Here is a 15,074-nt window from a genome sequence, read left to right as displayed (position 1 = left end):
AGCATTTTGCTTTGTTCCATACACATATCTGTCCATTCACACCCTCGTTTATACACGCACAAAAACTCATTTATTTTTACACACTCGGATAGAATTTAGATTTCGCCTATTCAGTTCTGCAACCATCAAAACATAGGTGTATATTTAACAAAGCAAATATCGGTTTCAAGGGGGAGGAAATCATAAGTTAGATATATATAAATATGTGTGTGAATCGTGACTTAGTAGTTTATCTGTTTTCCAATGATTGAGTTGTCTTGCCTTAAATCTGCCTACAGTTTCTGTTAGCCAGTGAAGTTAAGTACTCTACTGATACTCAATCAATCTACAAGATCATGAAGCCTGTAGAAAATGGTGAAACCGTTGACATAAACTATCAAAATAGCTGGTTAGGTTTCTCCCTCTCCCCGCAAATGAATATAACTGTTCCTTCACACTCTCATCAAACACACCCTTCATCTGCTGCTGCTGCTGAAACAGTTCCACCAACGTATTACCACCACACACCTCTTCATAACTATGGAATCCTAGGTGAACATGTTGGAATGTTTTCTTCCTTGCCTATCGTGCCCCTTAAATCCAATGTCTCGTTCTATGGAATAGAGGCTATCAGCAGGTCACAAGCACAAGGTTAGTTCCAACTCAAACTTCTGCTTTTTTTGTATGACTGTACTAATTATTCAACTCGTTCAATACTTTTCTTTTATCTATACATTGTGAAGAAATGGCAACTACTTCGGCAATACCTCTGAGCTTGGATAGTATGTTTTACAACCAACTCTCATGTCATGGATCGAACGATCCAAATAACCAAAACCATGTACAAGAGAACATCAGCAAGCAACAGCCACCATATTATTCTTCCTTAAGAAACAACCATGATGTGATTTTAGAAGGGTCTAAGCAGCAACTCCCTTGTATAGCTGAGGATGAAGTTGCTTGTCTGAAAAGTTGGTTCTCGAGGGACTTTCCTGCTTGTCAAGCGCAGGAGTCAAGGATGTTTGTTCCTTTGGAGGATAATGGAAGCAAATCTGGACCCAATATTGGATCAATAACATATGGGGATTTACATTCGTTGAATTTGTCTGTGAGCCCTACCAGACCATCAAGCCGTGTTACAGGTTCGCCTGCCATCAATGATACGAAGAAAAGGGGGCTTGAAATGGTGGACCAGAATCAGAAGAAAATAGTACATAGGAAATCCATAGACACCTTTGGGCAAAGAACATCTCAATATAGAGGTGTAACAAGGTCTGTGCTCCTCTGGTCATTTCTAAATCTTATTAGCGCTTCAGGCACATTTATTTTAAACGATAAGGCTATAATGATATTCTCTAACTTGCTTAATAACTTTTAACTTCTGTTGTGCTCTTTGCTTAAGAAGTTAAGATTTTTGTCAGGTTTCATGCAGGAACAATGCCAACAACATATTTGATTGTTTATTTCCTTGTTATTTTTTGCGTCGATTTCTAAGAATGTTTGTTCATCAGGCATAGGTGGACTGGTAGATATGAAGCTCATCTATGGGACAACAGTTGCAAGAAGGAGGGCCAAGGAAGGAAAGGAAGGCAAGGTAAGAAAGCGACTATTTTCCCATCACTTTACCTTTTTTTCTTTTTCGGTGAATATTTTTGGTCAAACAAATCCATTGACTTCATTTTTATTCCCCTTTGAAAAGCTCTGCATTTAGTGCTGATCCTCTTTTTTTTCTGTCTTTGATTCGATGATGATTCCACTCGAACATGCAATGCATCTCAGTGTATCTGGGTAAGGTTTTCCAACGCCAGAAAATTTTATTTTATTTTTAATATTGTTCTTAAGGATAGATTAACTGGAAGTTTAAGATATCGTTTTTATATCTTGGTCGTGATGATAGCAAAAGAAGAAAAACAATTTAAACAAGTAAATTCCAAAAATTTTATTGTAGGGGGTTATGATATGGAAGAAAAAGCTGCAAGAGCTTACGACATGGCCGCACTCAAGTATTGGGGACCCTCCTCTCATATAAATTTCCCTGTAATGATTACTTTCTTTCTCATTTTTCTTCTGATTGAGGCTGTATTCAGCTACCAGGACTTAATTGACAGTAACTTACGTTATTCTTTAACAGTTGGAAAATTATCAAAACGAACTTGAGGAAATGAAAAACATGACGAGACAAGAATATGTTGCTCATTTACGAAGGTAAAATATCTTTGATATCTGCATCATCTTGAACTGAATTACTAATCCATGTTCACAACCATTACATTCAACTTCCAACCATCAGGAAAAGCAGCGGATTCTCAAGAGGAGCATCCATGTATAGAGGAGTAACAAGGTCTCACAGGCTAGCATTTACATTGTATATGCATTGCAATTTAACTTAATACGATTGAAATCTGAAGAATAATTTACTTTGTTCTAAACTCGGTTCATTATTCTTATTAACTTGGTAGCAGGCACCACCAACATGGAAGGTGGCAAGCTCGAATTGGGAGAGTGGCTGGAAACAAAGATCTATATCTTGGAACCTTCAGTGAGTTCTTTCAAATTATTTGCTTTATTGTTTTTTTTTACAGTTAAATCATTATAATATTTCCTACACTACTCACCACTGTTCTTTTCATGTAAAATGTTTTAAAATAGGAAATGACTAAGAGGAAGCTTTATGACTTAAAAGCCAATCTTTGATTGAACTTTTCTTTTCAGTCACATATATAAGGCTGATCATGAGCCACTTTAATATTGTAGAGCACTGTTAGTCTTCAAGGCAGCTTTTATCAAAGCTGTTAGTTCAGAAGGATAAACAATCATGCTTTCAACTAATATTTTTAATTATATAAAATTCTGATTTCGTTCTCATTCTCATGCTTTAGGCCAAACAGTAATATAATACTCATCCACTGTCGGTACGGAAAAAGCTAATTCTTACCTTCATTGAAATAAAACTTTAGGCACCCAAGAGGAAGCAGCAGAAGCCTATGATATTGCTGCCATTAAATTCAGAGGAGTTAATGCTGTTACTAACTTTGATATAACAAGATATGACGTGGAAAAAATTATGGCGAGCGACAACCTTCTCAGCAGTGAACAAGCCAAGAGGAGCAGAGAGAAGGAGGATGGAACAAGAAACGAGGCCTTCGTTAACCAAAATCCTTGTGCATATGAACACAATAAAGAAACCATTGTAATGCAGAAAAGCTGCAAGATGGTTCCTTATCCACCCCACCAACAGCTTGACCAGAATCCACCAAGAATCGAGAGTTGCAGAACTCATTCCTTCTCAACGGCTATAGATAACATATTTCATCAAGAAGTAGAGGAATCGAGTAACATGGGAACACACTTGTCAAATCCTTCTTCTCTGGTGACAAGTTTGAGTAGCTCAAGAGAAGAGAGCCCAGATAAGACAAGCTTGCCAATGCTCTTTGGAATGCCTTCAACAGTGTCTAAATTATTCACTAACATTCCAACAAGTGACGGAGATTCTTGGGAGCTATCGTCCAATCTCAGGCCAGCTCTTTCTTTGCCTCCGATGCCAATTTTTGCTTCCTGGACCGATGCCTAATTCTATGTTTTTTTTTTCCTCTAGCAAAATGGCAAAACCTTGTTTTTTGCATGCATGTTTACGAGAACAGGTGAATTTCGAGCTCGTAGTGCAATAGCGAGCCTGTGCACAAGTTTTAAATGTTAGCTTACATTAATCATTTTGATCCCACAACACAATTCGTATCATTAATTTTTGGAAACTTGTTATCTAAAAGCTATTTGGAATATCAACTATAATTCTAATCACGTTTAGTTTGTGTTTTTTTTTTCATATACAAAAATTGAAAAACCTGTTTTTCATACACAAAAGAATGAAGTTCTTTAATTTTACCAGTCAGAAGTCTAAAATGGCTTCTGGGAAGGAAAAGAATTTCATTAAAGCATGGTTAGAAACTGACAAGAAGACTGAGAAGGATTATGATTGAAAAGATAAAAAGATTATCTTGGGCAATAGAGGGGAGACGCTATTCGTCATTCGTTTGAATCCATCATTAGCTTCTACTTTGTTGGTCGTCGCAAGTACAAAAACAGCTCATTATGGTCTCAATCATACAAGGCTGGGCCTGGGATTTCTCTTTATCATGTGAAATTCTTATCACAAGTGCATTCCCCGGGGACTTCAATCATATTCATTAAATATATATCTTAAAGATTTTAAAATATTTTACATTTCTTTTGAAGAAATTTTGATTTTAATTTTCTCATACTTTACTGTTTGTGTTATAGCATCGTTTTCGAATAAACTATTAGAATGGGCGTGTTAAAGCATCGTTTTCAAGTAAACTATTAGAATGATTTAAAGACTAAAAGATGGATTATTAATGTTTGTAAAGGACTGATGTCCATTCTGATGATTACTTAATCGTTTATTCTGATTGAACTTTGTCTAAAGGCAGCATGACATTAATTCCTTACCCAATTCAATCAAAGAGGGGGTTATGTTATGTTATGCTATGTGCAAAAAATAGATTCCCTCATAATAAGCTTAAGGTGATCTGATGAATGACCTGTATCGAGTTACAAATTTGTCTGCTACTTTAAAGAAAGTTATTGTTGAAAAATCCTTTCCAGAATCTATCTGTAATCTTAATGATGGTGTTCATAAAAGCAATCTGATCTATATTCTAATGGGGTTTGGTCGTGGCAAACTGACCACTTGACATGAGCAAGTTTGTTCCAACGTGGGCTATTTATATGTAGTATTATCAATTTCCGGCACATGTGTGTGCTTATGATCTAAATTGAATCACCGAACAACAAGGAAAAAACCAACACGTAAGTGCAGTAATGTATATAATAAACTGACACCCGAGACCACTATTTTAATTTGAACGACAATCATAGTTAAATCATTCTCTCAGGATACTGGCTCAAAGTTTACCCTTGGAAGCCAACCGACATAATTATCATTCTGCATCCTAATCACTATCCAAATTAACCACGCAATTAAGGAATTGTACATATTATTAACAGTATAAAAAGGGAAATTCTTAAGTACTTCTCCAGTAATTTGTAGCACCACCTACAGAAAGACCTATTTGAGCAAAACAAATGATATATTAATAATATTTTAATTTCTGTTAAGCAAATATTGTACAATAAAAAACACAATTAAAGCTTAACCAGTTTTTTTATGCATTAATAGAAAGTTTATTGGTGGAAATGGACTCCTCTAAAGTACAATATGCTATTTAAAAAGTTGTGTGTGTGTATATATATATATATAATTTAGAAAAATGTTGGAAAATACTTTTTTTTAATATTAATTATATTTAATTAGAATATTGTCATATACATCTTAATTTAAAAAAAGCAAACCAAAGTTTATTCGATGGGATTTTAAGAAACACAATATATATATATATATATATATATATATATATATATATATATATATATATATATAAGTATGCTAGCCACGGGAAAGAATGATATAAGCACATTTAGAAATGTTTAATGATCAATAGTGTTGAAGAAAATCAAGAAGTTAGTGGAAGTAAATAATTTGAAAATAAAAATATAATATCATTTTCTGATTTTCTAACTCATTTCGCAAAAACACATCTGTATTATTTAATATATTTTTTTCAAGAAAGTAAGAAGGGCCTAAATAAATTGTTTTGTTCTACAAATATGTGACTTTTTTTTTCTGTATTGGGGCTATGCCCCTTTCACTTCACCAAGAAAATGTTATGTTCATAAAATACTTTTTCTTTGAAAAATTTATAGGGTGAGTTAAAATTATGGTAAATAGTTTCAAACAAAATTAACTATGAGCAAAATTAAAAGAGAATAGGCTAAGAAGGTGATTAGAAAAAATATAAGAAAAACCTTTTCTAAATACTTATCTAAACACGACCACACTTGTTACAAATTCAAGGCTTAGTTACCTATTCAACATTTTCATTTATTTTCCCTGACAGATTATAAAGTAATCCAGGACTAGTTTACAGGAGGCAAAATACTTTCATTATGGTGCGCAGTTACTAAGAAAAATTGAGAAATGGACTAAAAACAGTATATTACACACTGTAAAATTATAAAAAAAAAAAGTCATGATAATTTAAAACTGGACAAATGTCATATAATACATGCTCAGAGCACCACAAACACAGGTTTTGTTTTGCACTCATAACTTTTTTTTTTGACATGGATGGTTAAAAACCTGAAATTTCTTGTTGTCGTTACCATAAAGGAGACTGAAAATAGCACAACCAGAAAATATACATAAACTTAGGCAACTATTTGAAAATGGAACATTAAAGTATTTGATATAGTTTTTGAAATAAAAATGTGGTCCTTTTAATATTAAAAAAGGTGTTGTCGAATCCTACTGATGGATGGATCCTGGGCAGGAAGAAATGTTTGGTTGTGCATGTCGATGAATAATGAAGAGTGACATTTAATGAGAAGAAGTATTTTGGTGTCCATCCTTTTAGCGCAGACATTCTCCCGTAGTGCATGGCTTTAATGCCAAGAGGAAAGGTTTTTTGTGTGCCTCATCTTCTATTGAATATCCCATTCAGGCCAAAAAGAAAACCCTTTGTCCAACATTATGCCGCCAAAGTCTCCTTCATGAATCAAGATATGCTATTTTCATCCTCAAACCCTTTACACCCAAAACAACCAGAATGCGACTTTGTCTTCCCTTCCATCTTTTTTTTCTTTGTTGTCGTTACATGCACTACTAGTTTTTCTCTTCTTAATTCCTATCAAATCTTTTATATTATGTTCGATATAAATTTGATGAAAATAATCCTAATATCTATTTTAATCCAATTAGTTATAAAAATCAATAGACGACTAAAAAGATAGAAGGGACATATATGCTTTTGGAGATTATAAATGAAACTTGGGTTTGTACTATTCTTTTTACAGTAAGGAAAGTGATAACAAAGATGGGAGAAGTGCGGGATAATATAATTGATGTGAAGGCTGATGAAAATAGGATAGAAAGAAAAATAGCATTATAAATGTACATGATAATAACATTATATTAAAACAGTTTTATAAAAGTAAATGCTTATGTTAAGAATGAATGGGATGTGTGCTCCCAGGTTATTTCCCAGGTTATTTCGACACATACTAAACTATGGGAATTATATATATAAAAAACAACATTTTTATTAGTTGTACTTTGATTATATTTAAAAAAAATTAAAATAGTTTGAACATACATTTTAAGATCCAAGTTGGTCTGTGTTAATGATTATGGAGCTTGATACACAATTATTCTCATTTTCAGAATAAATTCGTTATAAGTTGTATTAAATATTAAGAAAACTAAAATTATCATGATATATTTCTATGTAAATGTGGGTGTATAACAACTAGGTCTGTTCTGTATGTTTATTACAAATTATAGTTCTATGAAAATTATCATTTATCCTTTGTTAAAACTATATTTTAAAACAATGATGATGAAATTTATGTTTGTTTGTTTTTTCAAAAATAAAGGAAAAATCAATATCATGCTCATCTACCTACCAAACAAGAACAGAGAATTAAGATTTGATTTAAATACTGTTTCTGGTTAGTTAAACATAGGTCACATCCAGCAGTGTAACAGACAAAGTCAAAAATATCCAATTGTCTCGCATTATCGCATAAACCAAAACCAAGATGCTATCCATCAAATTCAAAGCCAAGAATAAGATTACTCTTGTTCCATTGTTGTGGGACCATATTGGGCTGTGGGAGGTGCACGATCCATGACATTTCAGGGCCTCATTTTCAGCATTCAACTCAAGGCCCGTATTTCTAACCACACGAGGGTCGTGGGCCCCTTTATCATCCTCAAACAACTCTGTTTTACAGTTGCAACCTTAGCTGCCGTCCCCGAGAGTATGTTGTTGTGTCTACAAACTACACTCACGTTGGGCCCTTTGTTACCTCCGTCAGAGGCAAATACGGGCCCGATAGAAATGGGACCACCTTGCCTAATAAATAAAGCCCAATTAGATAAAGCCGTATGACCCAAACAAAAGAAAAGAATTAGTCCTAAACAGCTTATCTTATGCTGTTTCCGTAGGTTGGATTTTGTGGGTTAAATGCTCCGGCAAAAGAGACTAAGAGAGTGAAAACGGCGTGCGTAGGTAGCGTAACAAATTTAAATTAAGCCATCTTGTATTTTAAATATTCATATTCCCTCAGATCAATGCAGCCATTTAAAAATTATACCTTTGACTTATTGACTATACGGGAAATAAGGAAGGTGCTGCAATGCATATCCAATTTTTGTTTTTTTCTTATTGCAAAAAGCATATCCATTTTCATGTTGTTCATTAGGGTTTTTTATTTGGCCAAACTCCACCACCACTCTTACTTTCTTGAGATATTATTAATGAATGAGTCAGAACTAAAAGAAATTATTAAAACTAGTTAATATATTCTACGATTTTTAAGATGTATTTTCTAGCATGAATTTAAATAATAAAATTAGTATTGATTCTTAAACACGTATTTTACAAAAAAAAAAAAAAAAAACCTTTACCCTTTCTTCCATATGAATTAATGAATTGTAATATTTTCATTTGGAACAATTCCCAATCCGCAATCTCTCGTGGAGGGTGCAAAACAAAGAAAACGTAGCTATTATCCCCATTCTTCAAAGGTGCAGCATGCACGCTTCTTTTAGGTGTTACCAATATGGTACTTCCCAGTGCACACATACTTATATATATAATATATATTTATAATTTACAAAATGTTCCTCCAAGTGGAGTTTGATTTTCAATACCCTACCTATGATTAAAGAATTATTGATAGACACTTTTTTCTGTATTGCAGTGAATTAAAATTGTCGCAGGTATAACAATAAGAAACTAAAAAAGTTTACCTCATTATATTTTATTCATAACCATATGATCCTTCCTTTTCTTATCTCCAATTAATACGAAGTTGTTTAAGATTCGCTTGGATTATATCTACTTAGTCTATTTGTTTTCTTTTAGTAAAATTTCTTTAGATGCTTAACATTAACCTTGCAAATAATGTCACTGTACCTAAATTTAAAAATTCATTTGCATCCAATGGCCTTGGTGGTATGAGATAAATCATACATTATCTACATAACTTGAAAAAAATTCAAGTTTAATTAGATCTTGTTTTACTATGGTTGGCTCAATTTTATAGTCATAATTTGAATTGATAGCAACCACATGGGTTTTGATCATGAGTATGTATACCAACCATAGACCCTGAAGTCATGGGATGTATATTTGATACAATATTCTGAGATTAGACAATATGAATTATTTTTTGTACTTTAAATATATTGTAATTGATTGCTTTTATTCTTACTTTGATTAAGTAGATAATTTATTAGAACTGTTTTAACCTTATTTAAAATATTAATTTGTACTTTAATAAATTAAAACGTGACTGAAACTTATTGCTTCCATGCGTAAGACATGACTCTCATAATAGAATTTGAGAGAAATTAATAGTTTCAATGTTCGAGGACCAAAAACGTTTTTTATGTTAAAGTCATGATTGAACTTTTAGTTTTTAAGAGACTGTATTAGCATAAAAGCAATATACAGAACAAAAATAAATAAGAAAAAGACGATTCGATATATCAATACTACTCATAACATAAAACTACATTTATATAGTGAAACAAATTCAAGAACCCACTAACCGTCACATAACACGGGTCTTTTAAATTATTAGAAAAAAGATTAATTTATTTATGTAAAATTAAGTTAACAGATAATCTGAAAAGTATGTATATCTCTATGGAGGGAGAATTGTCATGATCCTAAGGCATTGGTTTTGGACATAAATTCTAATAAGTCTATATTGAGTTGAAAAGTATAAATTTGTGTTTATGTGATACATTTTTAGACTTCGATTTACTAACTGATGTCAAAAGAAGAAAATAACTTAGTTTTTTTTTTAACATAACTCATACACTTCGTGAAAATTACAAAAATATCATTACACTTTTTATATTTTGTTTTCATTGAAACTAAAACTCAATAGACAAGTTAAAAGTCATATTTTGGACTGGTGATAATAACGTTAATTTTTATGACTTATATGACTTATAAGTGTTGAGTTTAAGTGAATTTTAATATTGTTTGAACATTTATCATATTTTAATTATTGATAAGTTTCACTTAAACTCACTCAAATTTAATTTGTTTTTGCATATTACCGCACTAGAATAGATAATGAAAGAAAACTATAATAGTTAAATGAAAATACTAAAATTAAAACTAGAAGAATTTAACTAATCATTTTCCTCCTAATGTTACATGTTAAGATTATATCTAAAACTTTAGCTTATTATAAAGTTTTTATATTAGTACAAGTGATTCATTTAAAAAGTTAGTAAGAGATGATATTGAAGTTTGATGATCATCTTAGGATCTAAGTGTCTAGAATATACTTAAAGTTACATTTGAGAATACTCTTAAGATATGAATAATTAGTTTTTTTGTGAATAACAAGGAAAGTAATACATGAGAGGTATATCCAGGTGAATTTCACCTCACTTTAACATTAAAGTGTCCAACAACCATATTAACTATATTAAATTGTCAAAAAACATGTGGCTAACATATGATAGACATCGGTTAACCACATGTAATTTTTTAAAAATTATTTTTACATTTTATTTTCTTTTGGTTACAAAGAATGTATTTCATGCATTATTAAAATATATGGGTAAATTTTGTATAAACTTTTTAAGAGAAACAAATTCCATGTGTAAGTTAAGAGACTAAATCATTTAGTAAAATGTGTTTATTAACCAACAAATATCCAACATTTGACTTGTCATGTAACATTAATAAAACATTTAACATTTACCCAGCGCACTATAATGCAGGTTGAATTCTTTTTGTAAACATATAACATTTATCTGGTATGGATCCTCGAGGACCGAAAATTGTATAACCTAATAAATAATATTCTATATGAAAAAGCATAATAACAAATTATGTTAAGAGATACATTAGGTTTTATTAAGTTTATCTAGTAGCTTGCTTGGCCTATGCACACTTTGTTGTACATTGTGTATAATAAAGTTAGTAAATTAATAATGCCATACAACAACTTTTTTGTTTCATTATTTTCCTTGTCATGAAAAAAAAAATTAAGTGAAATAACATTAAATCTAATTATTTGACTTTTTGAAATATTTTTCCATTTAAAAATATTTTTTTGACACTTCTTTTATTATACATTCACTTTACAACTAATTTTTATAATAACATACTAAATATATTTTTAATCTCTCAATTTATATACAAATTTGAAATTCATTTTTCTTGAAAATTTCATATAAAATTCATCTTTATATTTTAGTAATACTTAATAATAAATGAAATATGTCATCAAGAATTGATAGGAAAAGTGTAAAACAAAGGATAAATTAAAAAAAAATTATAGATATCAGTCATATGTCATGACCTTTTAATTTAGTAAACATATTACATCTAAAAGTTAACCTTCTTAGTTTTAGAGAATATATTTCATGAATTACTAAAGTATATAAATGTACTTTATATGAACTTTAAGACTAAATTCTCTTAGGAGGATTTGTTATTCACAAGTAGTGTGAAGCACCTATTTATGATGGATAGTCATGTTTGTTTTGAGATATTTAAAGGGGAGGGAAGGAATGGATATGCAAAATACAATATTTTTATCTATCACATCATATTATTCACAAACTTTTATAAATTTCATTCTCAATCTCATTTATTTTTACCTCTAATTTTAAATTTTAACTTCTATTAGTTTATGATGCTATTTTTTGTATAACTATTAATAATGACTTTCATGTTTTTTAAATTTTGTTTATAATCTTAGCTATTTTATAAACTTTCACGTATATGTCAATAAAAATTCTTTTTTAATTTAATTATTATATATATTTTAATAGATTATAATATAATATTATTCTTTTGTTTCTATAATTAAAATGAATAAAAAAATTACATTATTTTTACATTAATATTATTTTTAAAAGTTTTATATTTATTATTATTAATTATTACAACTATTAATTAAATAAATAAAGTTGTAATATATAATCTCATTGTTTGATGAGAGTTGTTTGCAGCATTTAAATAAAAACATAATTACACATAAAAAAAACTCAATATTTCATATAAAAGTATAAATGATTTTTATAAAAGCATAATACATCAACTGACATCCTGCTCTTACTATAGCAGCTCATAGCTTCCATCACTGACATCCTGCTCTTACTCTAAATCACAACAGCTTATAGCTTTCATCACTCAAATTCACATTTACAATAATAATATGCAAATTCTTTGAAACAAAAATGCTAACTTACTCATATTTTATTATTCATAAATAGTATATCCGTTAAAACAAACAATTGGTTGATGTTTAATTCTTCACATGTTACCATTGACTCATAGTTTAAACTAATTAACTGAAAAAACACTAATTTTATATGGGTTAACGTTATCATTATTAAGATTATATACATTATATATCTTAGAGAATTTGTAAGCAGATTCTTTTATACTTCTAATAATTTTTAAACAGAAAACTTAGTGCAATATTTTAAAATATTTTAAAAAATTAATATAATATGTAAAAAATACTGATATAGTATTTTCTTAAACACAATTAAAAATCAATAGATAAATAGTATAAACAATTAAACTACTATTATTTTATCAATTTCACCCAATAAACGAGTGAAAGAGTGCAGAATGCCAGACACACAATGGAATGATTAGTTTAATGTGATTGATCGATCATCAGCAGGCGTACTCAAAAATATCGTGCAAATTATTATGTCTCAGTCTAATATAATATATATTTTTTTACTTGGAATATTTGAATTCCATACATGATATCTTCAACGTATATATTTTTTTAAAATGCTTTACCATCCACTATTAAAATATTTATAAATACTAAACTAGTAAAGTTAAAAGCAACTCAAAATAATTATAAAAACAAAATAATTAAATTAAGGAAAGAAGTTAAGTTCAAACAATCTTCTCTCCAAACATAACTTTGATTACATATAATAAAAAGTATTACACCTAAAAGATATAACTTTAAAAAAATAAAAATAATTTTAAAAAATAAAGAAACTTATATTGTTCTGTGTAATGAAGAAGATGGACAGACTATAAAGAAAGCAGTATACAGGGTTTGATTGTAGAAGAAGAGAGAATAAGAAAGGAGAGTGTTTGTGGTTGTTGAAGGTATGAAGGGGGGAAGTGCAGTTAGTAGTGTGGAAATGAGAGTGGCGTGGAAATAGAAAAAGGTGGTGATGTAAAAAGTCAATAATGTCCTTTGCGTATTGTCGCTGTCTTAGGCTTCGTATTTGCAGGTCATCGCCCCCCACAAACTCCAATCGGAAAGGTCCCACACAGACAACAAACCCTTTAATTTTCCTCTCTCCATCCAACCCCTCAACTCATTTCACCTTCCTCACACGCACGCGCTCGAGTGAAGAAGACCAGTTTTTCAAAGAGTCTGCCCTCTTTCTCTCTCATTCCCTCATCTCGCTTTGGCCTAAGACAACAATAACAACATCAAAAAATCCGACATCTCTCGCTTTCCCAACTTCACACCCTGTTTCTTTTGGATAGAAGGAACCCTTAAATACACAGTCTCTCTCTTCTTCTTTCACTCTTCATGCTTCTCAATTACTTCTGTTTGGATGAATCTTGATCTCTGTCTCCACCACTCTCCTACAAGGTAACAAAAGCAATCGGAGAGGGCGAGGTTGTCTGGTAATGGATGTGGGGTGCGTGCTGTTACTGTGGTGGGTGACTTTGATTCCGGGGATTTTATCAGATCCAAGCGACGAGGCATGTCTGACACACCTCAGCAAGTCCTTGGAAGATTCCACCAACTTGCCCCATAACTGGAAAGAAGAGAACTTTGCCAAGCCCTGCAACGATTCCACCTCCATTCTCCAAGGTGTCATCTGCAACAATGGCCGCATTTACAAGCTCTCTCTCAACAACCTATCGCTCCGGGGAACCATATCCCCATTCCTCTCCAACTGTACCAATCTCCAAGCTCTTGACCTCTCCTCCAACTTCCTCACCGCTCAAATCCCCCTGGAACTTGAGTCTCTTGTCAACCTCGCCGTTCTGAACCTCTCCTCCAACCGTCTCGAAGGGGATATTCCCCCGCAGCTGGCATTATGCGCCTATCTCAACATCATCGACCTCCACGATAATTTGCTTACCGGGCCTATTCCCCAGCAATTTGGCCTGCTCGCTCGTCTTTCCGCCTTCGATGTGTCCAATAACCGCCTCTCCGGGCCCATCCCCGCCTCCCTGTCGAACCGTAGCGGGAACTTGCCCAGATTCAACGCCAGCTCCTTCCTGGGGAATAAGGATCTCTACGGTTACCCGTTGCCGCCTTTTAGGAATAGGGGGTTGTCCATTTTAGCCATTGTTGGGATTGGCATGGGGAGTGGCCTCGCCAGTTTGGTTCTTAGCTTCACCGGAGTTTGTGTCTGGTTAAAAATCACCGAGCGCAAGATGGCGCTGGAGGAAGGCAAAATCAGCCACCTTATGCCCGATTATTGAAACATTAATCACAAATTACAATACTTTCAAATATTCCAACCCATCTCTCATTCAACTGCATCCAAAAAAAAAAAAAAATAGTGCCCGTACCAGGTACTTATTTTTTTTGTGTTTATAAAAGCGAGGTTGGGTGTGGGCTACCCCTAATTTCTTCGTACTTATGGGTGGTTCAGATCATTGTCTCTTATCTATCACGGGGACATATTTTATTTTGTAGTAATTTATAAATTTATAATTTCTCTCTCTCTCTCTTTTTCTTTCCATCATAAGTATTGACTGTTTTAAAATTTTGCGCTTACCCGATCCCGGTTGGCTGTATTATTGTTGTTTCCATTTATTGAATAGGATTAGCTTAGCAGCGTGAAAATAAATTTTGAAAGAGGTGCATGGGTGGTATGGTACTGATGTTGTGCAGCTTTAATTTTGTTGCTTGTTGTGTTGATGCATGGATTGGCAATGCGATGTCTCGATTTTCGTAATTTTGATATGAAT

General features: G+C 32.0%; 2 protein-coding genes across 4 annotated transcripts; both read left to right on the top strand.

Annotated features, from left to right (window-relative positions):
• LOC124827576 (AP2-like ethylene-responsive transcription factor ANT) lies at positions 1-3,764 on the top strand. Of its 3 annotated transcripts, none has more exons than XM_047300657.2 (9): positions 1-630; positions 723-1,251; positions 1,491-1,573; positions 1,759-1,767; positions 1,928-2,016; positions 2,111-2,184; positions 2,270-2,344; positions 2,442-2,518; positions 2,937-3,764. In XM_047300657.2, exons 1-9 carry the CDS (start codon positions 336-338, stop codon positions 3,548-3,550), a joined length of 1,845 nt encoding a protein of 614 aa, XP_047156613.1. In that variant the 5' UTR covers positions 1-335; the 3' UTR covers positions 3,551-3,764. The 3 variants fall into 3 exon arrangements, with proteins under 3 accessions (XP_047156613.1, XP_047156615.1, XP_047156616.1); XM_047300659.2 differs by having other exon boundaries at positions 2-630; positions 2,270-2,320; positions 2,439-2,518; XM_047300660.2 differs by having other exon boundaries at positions 3-630; positions 2,270-2,320; positions 2,937-3,762.
• A 9,432-nt stretch (positions 3,765-13,196) lies between these two features.
• Positions 13,197-14,827, top strand: LOC124827577 (receptor-like protein 57). Its single transcript, XM_047300662.2, has one exon. The coding sequence runs from the start codon at positions 13,776-13,778 to the stop codon at positions 14,580-14,582; it is 807 nt and encodes a 268-aa protein (XP_047156618.2). The 5' UTR covers positions 13,197-13,775; the 3' UTR covers positions 14,583-14,827.
• The last annotated feature ends 247 nt before the right edge of the window (positions 14,828-15,074 follow it).

This window comes from Vigna umbellata, chromosome 10 (assembly GCF_029865625.1).
Source record: "Vigna umbellata cultivar VRB3 chromosome 10, Vumbellata_1.0, whole genome shotgun sequence".
In the NCBI taxonomy this organism is placed as follows: Eukaryota; Viridiplantae; Streptophyta; class Magnoliopsida; order Fabales; family Fabaceae; genus Vigna; species Vigna umbellata.
The sequence above is the reverse complement of the archived record's forward strand: the minus strand, read 5'-3'. Positions and strand labels throughout refer to the sequence as shown.